General features: G+C 43.3%; 2 protein-coding genes across 3 annotated transcripts in view; both read left to right on the top strand.

Moving 5' to 3' along the window:
* The first annotated feature begins 258 nt into the window (after window positions 1-258).
* LOC146561272 (uncharacterized) lies at window positions 259-10,111 on the top strand. Of its 2 annotated transcripts, XR_014894853.1 has the most exons (3): window positions 259-2,288; window positions 2,401-9,610; window positions 9,723-10,111. XR_014894853.1 is itself a non-coding variant. In XM_085297233.1 (2 exons), the coding sequence occupies exon 2, from the start codon at window positions 3,176-3,178 to the stop codon at window positions 9,029-9,031; it is 5,856 nt and encodes a 1,951-aa protein (XP_085153359.1). In that variant the 5' UTR covers window positions 259-2,288; window positions 2,401-3,175; the 3' UTR covers window positions 9,032-10,111. The 2 variants fall into 2 exon arrangements, 1 of the variants encoding a protein (XP_085153359.1); XM_085297233.1 differs by having other exon boundaries at window positions 2,401-10,111.
* The window catches only part of LOC146561271 (filamin-A-like), a 28,625-nt gene continuing 19,299 nt past the window's right edge, over window positions 9,838-19,163 (top strand). Inside the window, exons 1-9 of the mRNA XM_085243187.1 lie at window positions 9,838-9,894; window positions 11,520-11,657; window positions 11,759-11,861; window positions 11,944-11,991; window positions 12,196-12,311; window positions 15,877-16,014; window positions 16,118-16,220; window positions 16,303-16,350; window positions 16,555-16,670. Of these exons, the coding sequence (XP_085099313.1) occupies window positions 9,838-9,894; window positions 11,520-11,657; window positions 11,759-11,861; window positions 11,944-11,991; window positions 12,196-12,311; window positions 15,877-16,014; window positions 16,118-16,220; window positions 16,303-16,350; window positions 16,555-16,670 (867 nt within the window). The remainder of the gene's footprint in view (window positions 9,895-11,519; window positions 11,658-11,758; window positions 11,862-11,943; window positions 11,992-12,195; window positions 12,312-15,876; window positions 16,015-16,117; window positions 16,221-16,302; window positions 16,351-16,554; window positions 16,671-19,163) is intronic.

The following is a 19,163-nucleotide window of genomic DNA, read 5'->3' as shown; positions in this document are numbered from 1 at the left end:
GGAATCTCGTTTGTTCCCAGGGAGATTGGTGAGCACCTTGTTAACATCAAGAAGAACGCCCGTCATGTTCCCAGCAGCCCAATTGCTGTTATGATCAAGCAGTCAGGGATTGGTGACGTGTGCGTGGACCGTGGCTGACCAAAGCCAGGACTTTTCAGCCTTGAGAGTTTATCATTGATGCAGGTATATGCTCAGTGAAAGCATAAATACTGTGATATTTTTCTTTTTAAACATTCAAATAGAATATAATATGAGAATTTTGATGTGAAATTTAACCTTTAAGTGACTAGTACTTTGAGAACTGCCATCAATTACACAATGAAGTTCATTTACATATAGGTTATTGTATTAGTAATGCTATATTGTACATAGAGACAGAATATGACATGAAGGGCTACTGACCACAGAAAAGTAAAAGGTAACTGGGCCTAAAGACTAACGGGAGAGAAACACGCTTTCTGTGATTCTATTTGTGTTTTTGTGCTAATCTTGGATATCTTAGGTTGTCTCATTACTGTCATATATGTCCTGTCATTAAAACACTGGCTTCTAACAACTAACAGTGTCTCGAAAATAATTTAATAAATAAACAAATAATATGGATGCATGACTTTTAACTTGTCTATTTTTTAGGCTGAACACTGCTGCTAATGTGACTTAGGTAAATGGTTTCAGGCTCTCCCCTCCTGAGTTTGACAAACGTTCAGGATCAGAAAATGTGTGACTCACAGGTGCTGTAGCGTATGGCCACAGCTTCACTCTGAGCTCCATCTCCATAGAGTGCAGACAGTGATATCTCATACTCCTTAAGACACAGGACAACAGTTTATTGAGATATTGTATTTTTTTTACTTCATAATATGTACCCCAACAATCCAATAGTTCTTCCCCACCTGTCTCAGGTCGCCTCCACTTAGTGAGGTAAGAAACATCATCATCAGCTGCAGCTTCCCAGCGCACTGTCATGTCACTGTCTGAGAAATTAGTTACCCTAAGGTCAGAAGGAGGAGGCACCTTCACTAGAAGATTCGTGCAAATTTGATATATTTGACTTCTCTGTTTTTTTTCTCTCTGAATTATTTTTGAAAAGGAAAAATAATAATTTGAATGTGAAGCAAAACATGTATGGTGCTCGGTAAAGATGACACACCGACCCACTCCTTTTTTGTTTTTGTTTTTTGTTTGAGAAAGTTTGTTTTCATATTAAAGCAGTGTCAGTGACGTCATTCTACCCGACTACCACAGGTAAAGAAAAGCCTGAATCTGTAGATCTTTTTCTTTTGTTTTTGTCTAAAACACAAGAAATAAAAAAGGCAAAAAAGCCAGGGAAACATAGGAAATAATGTTTTGTCAGGCAATGACTTGTTGGCACAAGAAGAGTGGTCGTTGGTAGCCATGACAACAAGGAGGTGTGTTTGTTGCTGGCAGGTAAATGAAAAAAAGCAAAGCAAAGAAAAAAAGTGAGGGGAAGCCCAGGCTACGAGGGGTCATCCCTTGGAATTTTCACTCCAAGATCGCCCGCCTGGACCTCCCCCTAGCAGGTGAACATACAGAGGGAAGTGAGCCGAGGGCTCGAACCCGGGCCTGTATGTTGCTAGCCTGCTAGCCCGCCACATGTGGCCACATGACGGGCGAAGAGAATGGGGCAAATTGTTCTATTTAAAGAGCACTACGCGATCAGCCTTTTCCATTAGCTGGAGACCACACATTTTTGCACTCAAAAATAGCGGCGGGGCCTCAGTCTGTCTGTGGGGCATCGGGTATACCGGCCATTTGCCCGGTGGGCCGATGCTCATTTTGCCTTTTAAATGGCCCAATGTTTTGTTGTTGTATTTGTTGTTGTCTTTTTTTCCTAACTGTGTAAACAGTGAAAGGTGGCGGATTGGACAGATGCTGGCAGACGTGTAAAAATAACTCAGTTGTTTGGTAGTGGCTATGGTGGAGCTTTCACACATTCAGTCAAATTAGCATGTAGCTGACGCTGAAATGTTTGTTTGGGTTGCCATGACAACACCAAAGTGAATCTGAGATCGTTATTGTTTTCTATTTGTTTTCTTTATTTGCTTCTCATGCTTGCGTACATTTGCAGTAGGAAAGGTAATCTATGAATCCAGTGATATATCCTGCTTATAAGAAATGTTTCTGTTAAAATATTATTGTGAAGTAGTCACTTCCTGTGAGTTGCGGGAACCGGAAGTTGTGCGCGGGAGAGACAAGACAGAACGGTAACACGGCGGACTTTTCGGAATATACAACTTTTCTACTGCTGGTTTTACAAGGCGTACACGGTAAAAAATCATTATGCTGTTATTTGTTTAACACTTGTGCACCTTGTGAAAGGAAATAAGTGGCTGAGATGAATATCATATGTGCTATCGATATTATTTTACTTGTTTCTAGTTTTCACGGTGCTCCATGATTGTGAGAGGAATAAAAGAATTGTGGACATCAGTACGAAGCGTGGATTCTTTCGACCAGAGTAGAAACAGTGAAAACGTGTCCCAATCCATCTGGAGGCTTCGGTGTGCAAAGCTCTTCTCATCCTGCAGCAAGCTACAGGTCTCGGTTTGCAACGCGCTTCCCCTCCTGCAGCAAGCTACAGGCTTCGGTGTGCAAAGCTCTTCTCATCCTGCAGCAAGCTACAGGTCTCGGTTGCTTCTCATCCTGCAGCGAGCTACAGGCTTCAGTGGACACGTTGCTTTGCATTTTGTGACAACCAATCGGGAGCTGCAGATTCAGCGGACACTCCAAGAAGCGGTTTCAGGCTAAAGCGTGAGTCCTCAGGCTATATTGCGCAGTTATTATGCCTCATGAGTTGATGGATAGAACATGAGCTACAAATTTGCTGTAATGGACAAGGAATTAATAGTGTTCAAATTTCGGATTGTGTAAAAAAAAAAAAAAAAAAAAAAAGAAAAAAAAGAAAAAAAAAAAGAAAGAAAAAAAAAAAAAAAGGACAATCTGTTGAAGTTCTGGAAATTATTGTTGTTTTCTTACCTGTTGCTTGCAAGCTTCATGAAGGCTGAAACTGAAAATTTATTTGCTGTCATACGTAAGAATCTAAGCTAAGGTTCCTTTGTGTTAATTTTAATAATTCTCCGCCTATTACATCCATTCTTGTAATTACCTTAGTTATCTTGTCCTCTTCATAAGATACCCCCTTTAAAGTCTGAAAATGTCTAAAGATGGTCATAGTCACCCTGATGTTATGTCAGAAGTACAAGATGCAGGGGATTTGGAAGAGGAAAAAAGTGTAGTGTCTGAGAAATCTGAGACAAAAACAAGAAAATCCTCTCGTGAAAGGCGATTAACGCCAAAAATGCAGGAACTGAAAGATCAAGAGTTAACTCAAAAGGAGAAGAGGTTCAAAGCAACATACGAGAAATGGAAAAGCAACGTAAGAGACATTCGCACAAAGTTAAAGCAAGTATGCTCTGAGAGTGACATGTATGATATGATGGATGAGGCTGAGAAGCTTGAGTCTGAATTAAAGGAACAGTATGACAGAATTCGACTCCAAACCTCACCAAGTCAAGAATTTCGAAGAAAGATCGATGCATGCTCAGCCGTGACGGCCGACTTGCTGCAGCTGATGAGAGTACGTCTGACTGAAGATGAAGGTGAGTTTGACACGGTGGCGGAAAGATCAAGGTTACGCATGCTACTTGATAATGAATATGCTAGGTCCATATATGGATCCACAGCCTCCAGAGTTACTGCACCCAGCTGTCACAATTCTAACCATCTCTCAGAGTCACCTAGCATTCCAGCTATGAGAGCGGAAGTGGCTGCTCAGCTGGCTGCAAAGAAAGCCGAAATTGATATGGAAGCTGCCATCGAAGCTCAACGTCAGCAGTTGAGAAAACTTGAAAATCAGAGGGACATTGATGTAATTCAGGCAAAGCTAAATGTCTACACTGAAGAAGAGGGAAGGGATGGGACACGCAGTCCTCCATTCAGCAAAGTGAGTGATGCACACCCCTTCGCTCACCACATCCCAGATCAAGAACGGCAGGTTGTGCAAAACAAGACATCATTGGTCCAATCGCTACAAGAGTCATTAGCTCTTACTCGCTTGCCAACTCCAGAACCTTCTGTATTCTCGGGCGATCCTCTGAAGTTTACAGAATGGAGCATAAGCTTCAAAGCCCTCATAGAGAGACGATGCTCTGACCCTGCAGACAGGCTATTCTACCTGCAAAAGTACATAGCAGGTGAGGCAAAATCCTCTCTTGAAGGCAGCTTCTACAGAAAAGATGAAGAAGCCTATCAACAAGCATGGGATAGGTTAAATGCTAGATATGGCCATTCCTTTGTAGTGCAGCGGGCTTTCAGAGATAAGCTAAATGGGTGGCCGAAGATTGGTGGAAAGGAATATCTCAAGTTAAGAGATTTCAGTGATTTCCTCCAAACATGTAGTAATGCCATGCCTCACGTAAAGGGCTTACAGGTTCTTAACGACTGTGAGGAGAATCAGAAAATACTAGTCAAGCTTCCTGATTGGGTGACATCTAGATGGAACCGTTATGTCACAGAGCAGCTAGATCGGGGCAACGACTATCCAAGCTTTCATGAGTTTGCTTCCTTTATCTCTAAGGAGTCACGCATCGCATGCAATCCAGTGTCATCCTTACATGCCTTAAGGCACTCTGCAGAGGCACCAGCAAGAGAGATGAAGCGTTCAAAAGCAAACACGTTTGCCACAAATGTGAAACCCCCGATTCCATCAAGCTCCACCGCCAAATCTGACCCTGGTGAAATCAAGTTGGGAGATGCAGGGAAACCAAAGAAATGGACCACACCAACACAAAATTCCAATAATGGCCAGTGTATTTGCTGTAGTGAGAACCATTCCATACATAAATGCAAGAGGCTTATGGACATGTCTGTAGAGGATAAGAAAAAATGCATACTTGAAAATAAGTTGTGTTTTGCATGTCTAAGAAAGGGTCACAATTCTAAAGACTGTAGGAACAGGGCCATGTGTGGCATATGCAGAAAGAGTCACCCAACGCCATTGCATGAAGATCGTTCTACAGCAGCATCAACACAAGGCGCAGTTGAAGAAAGTACGTTGTCATTATCATGTTGTGTGAGTGGAGGTGAAGGTGGGAGTACATCAATGATAGTCCCAGTGTGGATCTCAACACTTAGTGCTCCGGACACTGAAACCCTAGTGTATGCACTATTGGACACTCAAAGCAGTCACACATTTGTTGATCAGGAGGTGTGCGAAAAGCTACAAGCAACAATGGAACCAGTGAAACTTAAACTTTCCACCATGATGGGGAGAGACTCAGTCGTGAAGAGTCAAAGAGTATGCAAGCTCAAAGTTAGAGGATTTTCCTCTAATGTTTCCATCAGTTTGCCTCCAGCCTACACAAGGGACTTCATTCCCCTTGACCGCACACATATTCCCACTTGCCAGACAGCCAACAAATGGAAACACCTTGTAAGCATGGCCCAGGAGATACCCCCGTTGATGGACTGTGGTGTTGGATTGTTGATTGGATACGACTGCTCCAGAGCGTTAATTCCAAGAAGGGTCGTCACTGGGGGTGACTATGAGCCTTATGCTATTGAGACGGATCTTGGTTGGAGCATTGTGGGAAGCGCACCACAGCGTGTGCAGGCTAAAGATGTGACTGGTTTTTGTCATCGAGTGTCTGTCAGAGAGGTGCCACCCATAACACCATTTGCTGTCATCAAGGCCCTGGAGTCTGATTTTGCAGACACAAAACCTGGTGACAGAAGCATATCTCAAGAAGATATTTGCTTCCTGCAGATCTTGAAAGACAGAATCCAACAAAATAAGGATGGTCACCTGGAGATGCCTCTCCCTTTCAAAGCACGTCCGCATCTCCCAGACAACAAAGGGCTGGCGTTAGTACGGCTGAAGCATCTAAAGAGGAAGCTGGACAGAGATCCCAAATTCAAAATAGACTACGTGAGATTTATGGAAGGTGTCTTCAAGGATGGAGATGCAGAGAAAGTGGAAAACCAAGCAGAGCTGGGGAAAGTCTGGTATATCCCACACCAAGGAGTTTACCACCCCAGAAAACCAGGAAAAATCAGAGTGGTTTTCGACTGCTCTGCAAGGTATGAAGGCACCTCCTTAAACGACCATCTGCTAACAGGACCTGACCTCACAAATAGCCTAACAGCCGTGCTGTGCCGCTTCCGTAAACATCCCATCGCAGTCATGTGTGATGTGGAGAAAATGTTCCACAGGTTTCATGTGAGCGAGGATGATAGAGACTACCTGCGGTTTCTCTGGTGGGAAAATGGAGACACAAACTCTGAACCCAGAGAGTACCGCATGAAGGTTCACCTGTTTGGAGCATCATCATCCCCTGGCTGCGCCAATTATGGCATGAAGCACCTTGCCAGCCAATGTGAGAAAGAGTACCCCTCCGCAGCTAACTTCATCCAGAAACATTTCTATGTCGACGATGGTCTCATAAGTGTAGAGTCGGTGGGTAAGGCAATTGAACTGGTCAAAGAAGCCCAAGCCGTGTGTGCCAAAGGAAAGCTGCACCTTCACAAATTTCTCTCCAACAGCCGAGAGGTCCTTGACTCTGTCGATGTTGCAGAGCGTGCTACGGAGGTAAAGAATGTTGATCTTAATCACGAGGATTTACCAGTTCAAAGAGTGCTAGGTATAAGGTGGAATGTTGAAAATGATAGCTTCTCCTTCAAGGTGTCACTTGAGGAGAAACCAGCAACGCGCCGAGGGATTCTCTCAATTGTGGCCTCCTTGTATGACCCTTTGGGGTTTCTAGCCCCAGTCATTCTTGAAGGGAAAAGAGTGCTGCAGGAGATGTGTCAGAGAGGCACAGGGTGGGATGAGCCACTACCCAAAGGCTTGAAGTTAAGGTGGGAGACTTGGATGAAGGATCTGGAGAACCTGGAAAGAATTGAAATTCAAAGATGCTTCACACCTGACAGCCTTGGCGAGATTCAAAGAGTCGAGCTTCATCATTTCTCTGATGCAAGCAGTCAAGGGTATGGCCAGTGCTCTTACATCAGAGTGGTAAGCAGAGAAAGGGTATGCTGCTCCTTGGTCATGGGCAAGGCGAGGGTTGCACCAACCAAAATAGTTACCATACCGAGACTTGAGTTAACTGCAGCAGTAACCTCGGCATCTGTGAGCAGCATGTTAAGAGAGGAGCTAGAACTCAAGGTTGATGACGAATATTTTTGGACAGACTCAAAGGTCGTGCTTGGTTACATCAATAATGAAGCAAGAAGGTTCCATGTGTTCGTGGCAAACCGCGTGCAGAGAATTCGAGAAACCACCGATGCACGGAAATGGTACTATGTTGACACAGGAGAAAACCCTGCTGATCATGCCTCGAGAGGCCTCAAAGTAGCTGACCTCATCAAGTCAAATTGGTTCTCTGGTCCCAGCTTTCTATGGGAAAGAGAGATAGCCACAAAACAGGCTACTTCAGATTTGCTGGTGGGAGACCCAGAGGTGAGGACTACTCAGGTGTTGAAGGTTGATGTAGCAAGGCAGTTTGACATCCAGAAGCATCTGCTGCGGTTCTCAAGATGGACTACAGCTGTCAACGTCATTGCTCGTATCCAGCGGCTGGCAAAGAGGATCAGGACCGCTGAGCCTTTAAGCGTGGAAGAGAGAAAGCAAGCTGCACAGACTCTCGTCAAGCTTGCACAACAAGATGCCTTTCAAGAGGAGTTAAACACACTCAGCCAGAAACTAGGAAGGCTGCCTTGCAACCACCAACTCTTTCAGCTTGACCCATTTCTCCAAGATGGCATAATGAGAGTAGGAGGAAGACTGAGGAAGGCATCTGTGCCTCTTGAGTTAAGACACCCAGTGATCCTTCCTAAAGATGGTGCTGTTACAAACCTCATCATTGCACACCATCATACCAAGATACAACACCAAGGCAGAGGACAAACCCTCAATGCCCTGAGAGCCAATGGTTACTGGATCACTGGTGGAAGTAAGGCTGTAGCCCAATACATCAGGCAGTGCGTACAGTGCAGGAGAGCCCGCGCGCCACCAGAGGAGCAACGGATGGCAGATCTACCTAGTGACCGTGTTGATCCCACACCACCATTCACTTATTGTGGTATGGACTGCTTTGGTCCTTTTCACACCAAACAAGGTCGCAAAGATCAAAAACGGTACGGCCTCCTCTTCACATGTTTTTGCTCAAGGGCAGTGCATATAGAGATGTTGGAGGATTTGACGACTGACGCATTCATCAATGCCTTGCGCTGCTTCATTGCCCTTCGTGGAGCTGTTAGGCACATTAGGTCCGATCAGGGAACTAACTTTATGGGGGCAAGAAACGAGATGGCAAAGGCTCTGAAAGAACTTGATAAGGAAAGAGTGACTGCATACCTAGCAGAAAATCAGTGCGACTTCCAGATGAATACGCCCCACTCTAGTCATGCTGGAGGCGCATGGGAGCGTCAAATCCGGACAGTGAGAAGCGTACTGAGCACAGTCCTTGCCTGCAGTGTGGGAAGGTTGGATGATGCTTCATTGAGGACATTCCTTTATGAAGCTATGTGCATCGTGAATAACCGCCCACTCACTGTTGATAACATCAATGACCCCAAAAGCTTGGAGCCACTCACACCGAACCACTTGATTACCATGAAATCCTCAGTCCCACTTCCACCTCCAGGTAAATTCGTCAAGGAGGACCTGTATGCTAAGAAACGGTGGAGAAGGGTACAGTATTTGACTGAGCAATTTTGGCACAGATGGAGAAAGGAATACCTGGCCAATATTGCTCTGAGACAGCGATGGCATACACCAAGACGTAATGTGGAGGTGGGTGACATTGTGATTCTCAAAGAGGAAGATGTTCCTCGCAATGAATGGAAACTTGCTAGGGTTGTGGAAGCACATGAGGATGATGATGGACTTGTACGGAAGGTGACAATCCAGACTGGTGATCGGAAGTTAGGAAAGGGAGGCGAACGCCTCGTCCAACCCTCAATCATTCAGAGACCCATTCAGAAATTAGTGGTCCTGGTGAAAAACAGCTAAATGGGAAAAATGTCATTCATTGATTAGATTTCCCTTCTAAAATAGAAGTTGTCATTATGCTGTACTTCATGCACATGTTATGGAGATGTAAAATCTACTGTTCATATTGTTGAATTCATTTGTTGAGAAAAGAATATTGTTTATGTCAATGCAAGAATGTTTAAAACAACAACATGGTGCTTGGGAATTACCATTGATATAATGAGAAATGCAAGTGTATTTACGTTCTCAATTGTAATAATCAAAGGTAATTGGTGGGAGTGTAGCTGACGCTGAAATGTTTGTGTGGGTTGCCATGACAACACCAAAGTGAATCTGAGATCGTTATTGTTTTCTATTTGTTTTCTTTATTTGCTTCTCATGCTTGTGTACATTTGCAGTAGGAAAGGTAATCTATGAATCCAGTGATATATCCTGCTTATAAGAAATGTTTCTGTTAAAATATTATTGTGAAGTAGTCACTTCCTGTGAGTTGCGGGAACCGGAAGTTGTGCGCGGGAGAGACAAGACAGAACGGTAACACGGCGGACTTTTCGGAATATACAACTTTTCTACTGCTGGTTTTACAAGGCGTACACGGTAAAAAATCATTATGCTGTTATTTGTTTAACACTTGTGCACCTTGTGAAAGGAAATAAGTGGCTGAGATGAATATCATATGTGCTATCGATATTATTTTACTTGTTTCTAGTTTTCACGGTGCTCCATGATTGTGAGAGGAATAAAAGAATTGTGGACATCAGTACGAAGCGTGGATTCTTTCGACCAGAGTAGAAACATAGCAAGTGGTGGAGGCCAGCAGGTGGATGGGGGAAAGGACTGGAGGTGGAGAGACGCAAGGCGGCCGCCAGTCCGACTGTCAGGTGAAATGAGCTTCAGGTAAGAAGTTATGACCTGCAGTCTATCTGGGTCAAACCAAGTTTAGGTGGAGTTTATTTTCCTTGTGCTAACTTTTTACAGTCAGTTACAATAACTCGTACTGTGTACTAGCTAGCATGATGGAGTTTCTGTACAGTTGGGTGGGTGCTATGATGTTACTGGTGAACTTTATTTTATTCATATGGTTAGTTAGTAGAGTTGCCAACCGTGCCATAAAAAACGGAATCCTCTGGTATTCACAGTTAATATTATGCGTTTTGTATTGAGCTGAAAATAAAAGCGATTTGTCCCGTACTTCAGCTACAATAAAAAAAAGACAAAAAGCTGGAGTTATTCTGTGTCTTTGCTGCACAGCTGCCTCTTCTTCTCTCGTTCTCCCTCTCCTGCTGCTACTTCAATCATGAAACTGATCAATGATCAGCTGATCGGCGTTTCTGCCACAAGTCCCGTCTCTCTTGCTTGTTTATCTCCCGCTTTGCGCCAGAAAGAGGAAACTAGCAGAGGTCGTGTTAAACAGCAGAAGCGCCTTTAAACTTGATAAGCTGTTGTTAGAATTTATTTAATTCGGTGCAATTACTTTTTCATATAGGACCAAGTATGTTTGGATAGCTTTTTCCCCTTGAAAACTGCCGTTTAATATTAGACATTCTTGTCTAATATTAACATTTATTGATCTGAAACGTGTAAGTGTGACAAATATGGAATAAGATACGAAATGAGAAAGGAGGCAAATATTTTTTCACAGCGCTATAGTCTGTAAATGATCTTTTGGCTATAGTAGATCTTTGACTTGTTCCTTTTTTAATTGTTTGTTTAAAATAGTTTTCTCTAGGTTAAGGCGCACGGTCCAGGCCTACAGAGCAGTGGTCTGGCTGTTGGAAAACCCAGTGAACTCACAGTTGATGCCAAGCAAGGAGGAAAAGCTCCTCTGAAAATTATAGCCCAGGTATATCTGGCTTTGTATATGATCACAAATATGTTAAATATATTGTATGTACCGTATTTTTCGGACTATGAGTCGCACTTAAAATCCTTTAATTATCTCTCAAAAATCGACAGTGCGCCTTATGTATGAATTGTGGTTGTGCTTACTGACCTTGAACCGATTTTATGTAATACACGGCGCTTAAAAATCTGTCAAAAAATGTTTTAGTAGGACTTTGGTAAGCTACGAAGTCGCACCGCTTGATGGATTGTCGGAGCATTACGGCTACGTAGTCAGGAGCCTGGCGGAGTGATACGTACTGTGCTGCAACATAATATTACTGTATTGTGTGTGGATCATGACCCCAAAATGCCACCTGTTAAGAGACATGCTGACGAAGCGGATTTCAAACTCAAGGCTGTCAGTCACGCAGTAGAACATGAGAATAGAGCAGCTGCGAGAGATTTCAACATGAATGAATCAATGGTACGGAAGTGGAGGAAGCAAGAAGAAAGAGTTGAGTAAAGTTTGACTTATCTGGCTGTTTTGTTTCGCTTAATGCGTTTTATAGTCCAGTGCGCCTCATGTATGAAACCAGACCTGTTCATCGACAGTGCGCCTTATGGTCCGAAAAATACAGTGTGTTAAATCTGATTGAACTATAATCCCTTGTCTTCTGCACAGGATGGTGAAGTCAATTCTGTGGATGTCCAGGTTAAGGATAATAGCAACAGCACATACACCTGCACCCCACGTAAGCCTGTGAAGCACACTGTGATGGTCTCCTGGGGAGACGCTAACATCCCTGAGAGTCCATTCAGGGTGAGTATGCACTCACACACTCTCACTTTCACTCTGGCATGCAAGGTTTGCCTTTTCTTCTCACTGAAAAGTCTCTTGAGTTTTGGTGTTTGTGCCCACAGATGAATATCAGAGCAGGCTGTCATCCAAACAAGGTGAAGGTCTCTGACCCTGGAGTGGCAAAGACGGGCCTGAAAGCCTTCCAGCCAACATACTTCACTGAAGGCGGGCTCTGCTGCAGATATTCCACTGGACATAGGCGAGCTTGACCTCAGCCAGCTGACAGCCCCTCTTACAACACCCTCAGGCCCAGAGGAGCCCTGCCTGCTGAAGATGCTGCGTAACGCTCACATTGGTGAGTGTCCGTCTGATAAGTGAGAAGTTTGCTAAACAATGAGACTCATCAGAATCCAAATACTTTATTAACCCTTAAGTAAAAGACAGAGGGGGAAAGTAATAAAAGTTAAAGCGTGGAGAAAGAAGCAGGAGCAACTGAAACGGGCTGCATGCACACACAAGAATAAGCGTTGTTAACATCTGTTTTGTCGGTCTGTCTTAGGAATCTCGTTTGTTCCCAGGGAGATTGGTGAGCACCTTGTTAACATCAAGAAGAACGCCCGTCATGTTCCCAGCAGCCCAATTGCTGTTATGATCAAGCAGTCAGGGATTGGTGACGTGTGCGTGTGCGTGGACCGTGGCTGACCAAAGCCAGGACTTTTCAGCCTTGAGAGTTCATCATTGATGCAGGTATATGCTCAGTGAAAGCATAAATACTGTGATATTTTTCTTTTTAAACATTCAAATAGAATATAATATGAGAATTTCGATGTGAAATTTAACCTTTAAGTGACTAGTACTTTGAGAACTGCCATCAATTACACAATGAAGTTCATTTACATACAGGTTATTGTATTAGTAATGCTATATTGTACATAGAGACAGAATATGACATGAAGGGCTACTGACCACAGAAAAGTAAAAGGTAACTGGGCCTAAAGACTAACGGGAGAGAAACACGCTTTCTGTGATTCTATTTGTGTTTTTGTGCTAATCTTGGATATCTTAGGTTGTCTCATTACTGTCATATATGTCCTGTCATTAAAACACTGGCTTCTAACAACTAACAGTGTCTCGAAAATAATTTAATAAATAAACAAATAATATGGATGCATGACTTTTAACTTGTCTATTTTTTAGGCTGAACACTGCTGCTAATGTCACTTAGGTAAATGGTTTCAGGCTCTCCCCTCCTGAGTTTGACAAACGTTCAGGATCAGAAAATGTGTGACTCACAGGTGCTGTAGCGTATGGCCACAGCTTCACTCTGAGCTCCATCTCCATAGAGTGCAGACAGTGATATCTCATACTCCTTAAGACACAGGACAACAGTTTATTGAGATATTGTATTTTTTTTACTTCATAATATGTACCCCAACAATCCAATAGTTCTTCCCCACCTGTCTCAGGTCGCCTCCACTTAGTGAGGTAAGAAACATCATCATCAGCTGCAGCTTCCCAGCGCACTGTCATGTCACTGTCTGAGAAATTAGTTACCCTAAGGTCAGAAGGAGGAGGCACCTTCACTAGAAGATTCGTGCAAATTTGATATATTTGACTTCTCTGTTTTTTTTCTCTCTGAATTATTTTTGAAAAGGAAAAATAATAATTTGAATGTGAAGCAAAACATGTATGGTGCTCGGTAAAGATGACACACCGACCCACTCCTTTTTTGTTTTTGTTTTTTGTTTGAGAAAGTTTGTTTTCATATTAAAGCAGTGTCAGTGACGTCATTCTACCCGACTACCACAGGTAAAGAAAAGCCTGAATCTGTAGATCTTTTTCTTTTGTTTTTGTCTAAAACACAAGAAATAAAAAAGGCAAAAAAGCCAGGGAAACATAGGAAATAATGTTTTGTCAGGCAATGACTTGTTGGCACAAGAAGAGTGGTCGTTGGTAGCCATGACAACAAGGAGGTGTGTTTGTTGCTGGCAGGTAAATGAAAAAAAGCAAAGCAAAGAAAAAAAGTGAGGGGAAGCCCAGGCTACGAGGGGTCATCCCTTGGAATTTTCACTCCAAGATCGCCCGCCTGGACCTCCCCCTAGCAGGTGAACATACAGAGGGAAGTGAGCCGAGGGCTCGAACCCGGGCCTGTATGTTGCTAGCCTGCTAGCCCGCCACATGTGGCCACATGACGGGCGAAGAGAATGGGGCAAATTGTTCTATTTAAAGAGCACTACGCGCACATCGTGCGATCAGCCTTTTCCATTAGCTGGAGACCACACATTTTTGCACTCAAAAATAGCGGCGGGGCCTCAGTCTGTCTGTGGGGCATCGGGTATACCGGCCATTTGCCCGGTGGGCCGATGCTCATTTTGCCTTTTAAATGGCCCAATGTTTTGTTGTTGTTGTTGTCTTTTTTTCCTAACTGTGTAAACAGTGAAAGGTGGCGGATTGGACAGATGCTGGCAGACGTGTAAAAAGAACTCAGTTGTTTGGTAGTGGCTATGGTGGAGCTTTCACACATTCAGTCAAATTAGCAAGTGGTGGAGGCCAGCAGGTGGATGGGGGAAAGGACTGGAGGTGGAGAGACGCAAGGCGGCCGCCAGTCCGACTGTCAGGTGAAATGAGCTTCAGGTAAGAAGTTATGACCTGCAGTCTATCTGGGTCAAACCAAGTTTAGGTGGAGTTTATTTTCCTTGTGCTAACTTTTTACAGTCAGTTACAGTAACTCGTACTGTGTACTAGCTAGCATGATGGAGTTTCTGTACAGTTGGGTGGGTGCTATGATGTTACTGGTGAACTTTATTTTATTCATATGGTTAGTTAGTAGAGCCAACCGTGCCATAAAAAACGGAATCCTCTGGTATTCAGAGTTAATATTATGCGTTTTGTATTGAGCTGAAAATAAAAGCGATTTGTCCCATACTTCAGCTACAATAAAAAAAAGACAAAAAGCTGGAGTTATTCTGTGTCTTTGCTGCACAGCTGCCTCTTCTTCTCTCGTTCTCCCTCTCCTGCTGCTACTTCAATCATGAAACTGATCAATGATCAGCTGATCGGCGTTTCTGCCACAAGTCCCGTCTCTCTTGCTTGTTTATCTCCCGCTTTGCGCCAGAAAGAGGAAACTAGCAGAGGTCGTGTTAAACAGCAGAAGCGCCTTTAAACTTGATAAGCTGTTGTTAGAATTTATTTAATTCGGTGCAATTACTTTTTCATATAGGACCAAGTATGTTTGGATAGCTTTTTCCCCTTGAAAACTGCCGTTTAATATTAGACATTCTTGTCTAATATTAACATTTATTGATCTGAAACGTGTAAGTGTGACAAATATGGAATAAGATACGAAATCAGAAAGGAGGCAAATATTTTTTCACAGCGCTATAGTCTGTAAATGATCTTTTGGCTATAGTAGATCTTTGACTTGTTCCTTTTTTAATTGTTTGTTTAAAATAGTTTTCTCTAGGTTAAGGCGTACGGTCCAGGCCTACAGAGCAGTGGTCTGGCTGTTGGAAAACCCAGTGAACTCACAGTTGATGCCAAGCAAGGAGGAAAAGCTCCTCTGAAAATTATAGCCCAGGTATATCTGGCTTTGTATATGATCACAAATATGTTAAATATATTGTATGTACCGTATTTTTCGGACTATGAGTCGCACTTAAAATCCTTTAATTATCTCTCAAAAATCGACAGTGCGCCTTATGTATGAATTGTGGTTGTGCTTACTGACCTTGAACCGATTTTATGTAATACACGGCGCTTAAAAATCTGTCAAAAAATGTTTTAGTAGGACTTTGGTAAGCTACGAAGTCGCACCGCTTGATGGATTGTCGGAGCATTACGGCTACGTAGTCAGGAGCCTGGCGGAGTGATACGTACTGTGCTGCAACATAATATTACTGTATTGTGTGTGGATCATGACCCCAAAATGCCACCTGTTAAGAGACATGCTGACGAAGCGGATTTCAAACTCAAGGCTGTCAGTCACGCAGTAGAACATGAGAATAGAGCAGCTGCGAGAGATTTCAACATGAATGAATCAATGGTACGGAAGTGGAGGAAGCAAGAAGAAAGAGTTGAGTAAAGTTTGACTTATCTGGCTGTTTTGTTTCGCTTAATGCGTTTTATAGTCCAGTGCGCCTCATGTATGAAACCAGACCTGTTCATCGACAGTGCGCCTTATGGTCCGAAAAATACAGTGTGTTAAATCTGATTGAACTATAATCCCTTGTCTTCTGCACAGGATGGTGAAGTCAATTCTGTGGATGTCCAGGTTAAGGATAATAGCAACAGCACATACACCTGCACCCCACGTAAGCCTGTGAAGCACACTGTGATGGTCTCCTGGGGAGACGCTAACATCCCTGAGAGTCCATTCAGGGTGAGTATGCACTCACACACTCTCTCACTTTCACTCTGGCATGCAAGGTTTGCCTTTTCTTCTCACTGAAAAGTCTCTTGAGTTTTGGTGTTTGTGCCCACAGATGAATATCAGAGCAGGCTGTCATCCAAACAAGGTGAAGGTCTCTGACCCTGGAGTGGCAAAGACGGGCCTGAAAGCCTTCCAGCCAACATACTTCACTGAAGGCGGGCTCTGCTGCAGATATTCCACTGGACATAGGCGAGCTTGACCTCAGCCAGCTGACAGCCCCTCTTACAACACCCTCAGGCCCAGAGGAGCCCTGCCTGCTGAAGATGCTGCGTAACGCTCACATTGGTGAGTGTCCGTCTGATAAGTGAGAAGTTTGCTAAACAATGAGACTCATCAGAATCCAAATACTTTATTAACCCTTAAGTAAAAGACAGAGGGGGAAAGTAATAAAAGTTAAAGCGTGGAGAAAGAAGCAGGAGCAACTGAAACGGGCTGCATGCACACACAAGAATAAGCGTTGTTAACATCTGTTTTGTCGGTCTGTCTTAGGAATCTCGTTTGTTCCCAGGGAGATTGGTGAGCACCTTGTTAACATCAAGAAGAACGCCCGTCATGTTCCCAGCAGCCCAATTGCTGTTATGATCAAGCAGTCAGGGATTGGTGACGTGTGCGTGTGCGTGGACCGTGGCTGACCAAAGCCAGGACTTTTCAGCCTTGAGAGTTCATCATTGATGCAGGTATATGCTCAGTGAAAGCATAAATACTGTGATATTTTTCTTTTTAAACATTCAAATAGAATATAATATGAGAATTTTGATGTGAAATTTAACCTTTAAGTGACTAGTACTTTGAGAACTGCCATCAATTACACAATGAAGTTCATTTACATATAGGTTCTTGTATTAGTAATGCTATATTGTACATAGAGACAGAATATGACATGAAGGGCTACTGACCACAGAAAAGTAAAAGGTAACTGGGCCTAAAGACTAACGGGAGAGAAACACGCTTTCTGTGATTCTATTTGTGTTTTTGTGCTAATCTTGGATATCTTAGGTTGTCTCATTACTGTCATATATGTCCTGTCATTAAAACACTGGCTTCTAACAACTAACAGTGTCTCGAAAATAATTTAATAAATAAACAAATAATATGGATGCATGACTTTTAACTTGTCTATTTTTTAGGCTGAACACTGCTGCTAATGTGACTTAGGTAAATGGTTTCAGGCTCTCCCCTCCTGAGTTTGACAAACGTTCAGGATCAGAAAATGTGTGACTCACAGGTGCTGTAGCGTATGGCCACAGCTTCACTCTGAGCTCCATCTCCATAGAGTGCAGACAGTGATATCTCATACTCCTTAAGACACAGGACAACAGTTTATTGAGATATTGTATTTTTTTTACTTCATAATATGTACCCCAACAATCCAATAGTTCTTCCCCACCTGTCTCAGGTCGCCTCCACTTAGTGAGGTAAGAAACATCATCATCAGCTGCAGCTTCCCAGCGCACTGTCATGTCACTGTCTGAGAAATTAGTTACCCTAAGGTCAGAAGGAGGAGGCACCTTCACTAGAAGATTCGTGCAAATTTGATATATTTGACTTCTCTGTTTTTTTTCTCTCTGAATTATTTTTGAAAAGGAAAAATAATAATTTGAATGTGAAGCAAAACATGTATGGTGCTCGGTAAAGATGACACACCGACCCACTCCTTTTTTGTTTTTGTTTTTTGTTTGAGAAAGTTTGTTTTCATATTAAAGCAGTGTCAGTGACGTCATTCTACCCGACTACCACAGGTAAAGAAAAGCCTGAATCTGTAGATCTTTTTCTTTTGTTTTTGTCTAAAACACAAGAAATAAAAAAGGCAAAAAAGCCAGGGAAACATAGGAAATAATGTTTTGTCAGGCAATGACTTGTTGGCACAAGAAGAGTGGTCGTTGGTAGCCATGACAACAAGGAGGTGTGTTTGTTGCTGGCAGGTAAATGAAAAAAAGCAAAGCAAAGAAAAAAAGTGAGGGGAAGCCCAGGCTAGAGGGGTCATCCCTTGGAATTTTCACTCCAAGATCGCCCGCCTGGACCTCCCCCTAGCAGGTGAACATACAGAGGGAAGTGAGCCGAGGGCTCGAACCCGGGCCTGTATGTTGCTAGCCTGCTAGCCCGCCACATGTGGCCACATGACGGGCGAAGAGAATGGGGCAAATTGTTCTATTTAAAGAGCACTACGCGCACATCGTGCGATCAGCCTTTTCCATTAGCTGGAGACCACACATTTTTGCACTCAAAAATAGCGGCGGGGCCTCAGTCTGTCTGTGGGGCATCGGGTATACCGGCCATTTGCCCGGTGGGCCGATGCTAATTTTGCCTTTTAAATGGCCCAATGTTTTGTTGTTGTTGTTGTCTTTTTTTCCTAACTGTGTAAACAGTGAAAGGTGGCGGATTGGACAGATGCTGGCAGACGTGTAAAAAGAACTCAGTTGTTTGGTAGTGGCTATGGTGGAGCTTTCACACATTCAGTCAAATTAGCAAGTGGTGGAGGCCAGCAGGTGGATGGGGGAAAGGACTGGAGGTGGAGAGACGCAAGGCGGCCGCCAGTCCGACTGTCAGGTGAAATGAGCTTCAGGTAAGAAGTTATGACCTGCAGTCTATCTGGGTCAAACCAAGTTTAGGTGGAGTTTATTTTCCTTGTGCTAACTTTTTACAGTCAGTTACAGTAACTCGTACTGTGTACTAGCTAGCATGATGGAGTTTCTGTACAGTTGGGTGGGTGCTATGATGTTACTGGTGAACTTTATTTTATTCATATGGTTAGTTAGTAGAGCCAACCGTGCCATAAAAAACGGAATCCTCTGGTATTCAGAGTTAATATTATGCGTTTTGTATTGAGCTGAAAATAAAAGCGATTTGTCCCATACTTCAGCTACAATAAAAAAAAGACAAAAAGCTGGAGTTATTCTGTGTCTTTGCTGCACAGCTGCCTCTTCTTCTCTCGTTCTCCCTCTCCTGCTGCTACTTCAATCATGAAACTGATCAATGATCAGCTGATCGGCGTTTCTGCCACAAGTCCCGTCTCTCTTGCTTGTTTATCTCCCGCTTTGCACCAGAAAGAGGAAACTAGCAGAGGTCGTGTTAAACAGCAGAAGCGCCTTTAAACTTGA

The sequence above is a fragment of the Mchenga conophoros genome, linkage group LG13 (genome assembly GCF_057382185.1).
Source record: "Mchenga conophoros isolate Kocher_MC1m ecotype Shallow Benthic linkage group LG13, M_conophoros_male_GT1.1, whole genome shotgun sequence".
Lineage (NCBI taxonomy): Eukaryota > Metazoa > Chordata > Actinopteri > Cichliformes > Cichlidae > Mchenga > Mchenga conophoros.
Note: the sequence above shows the minus strand (reverse complement) of the source record. Positions and strands in the feature narration are given on the sequence as shown.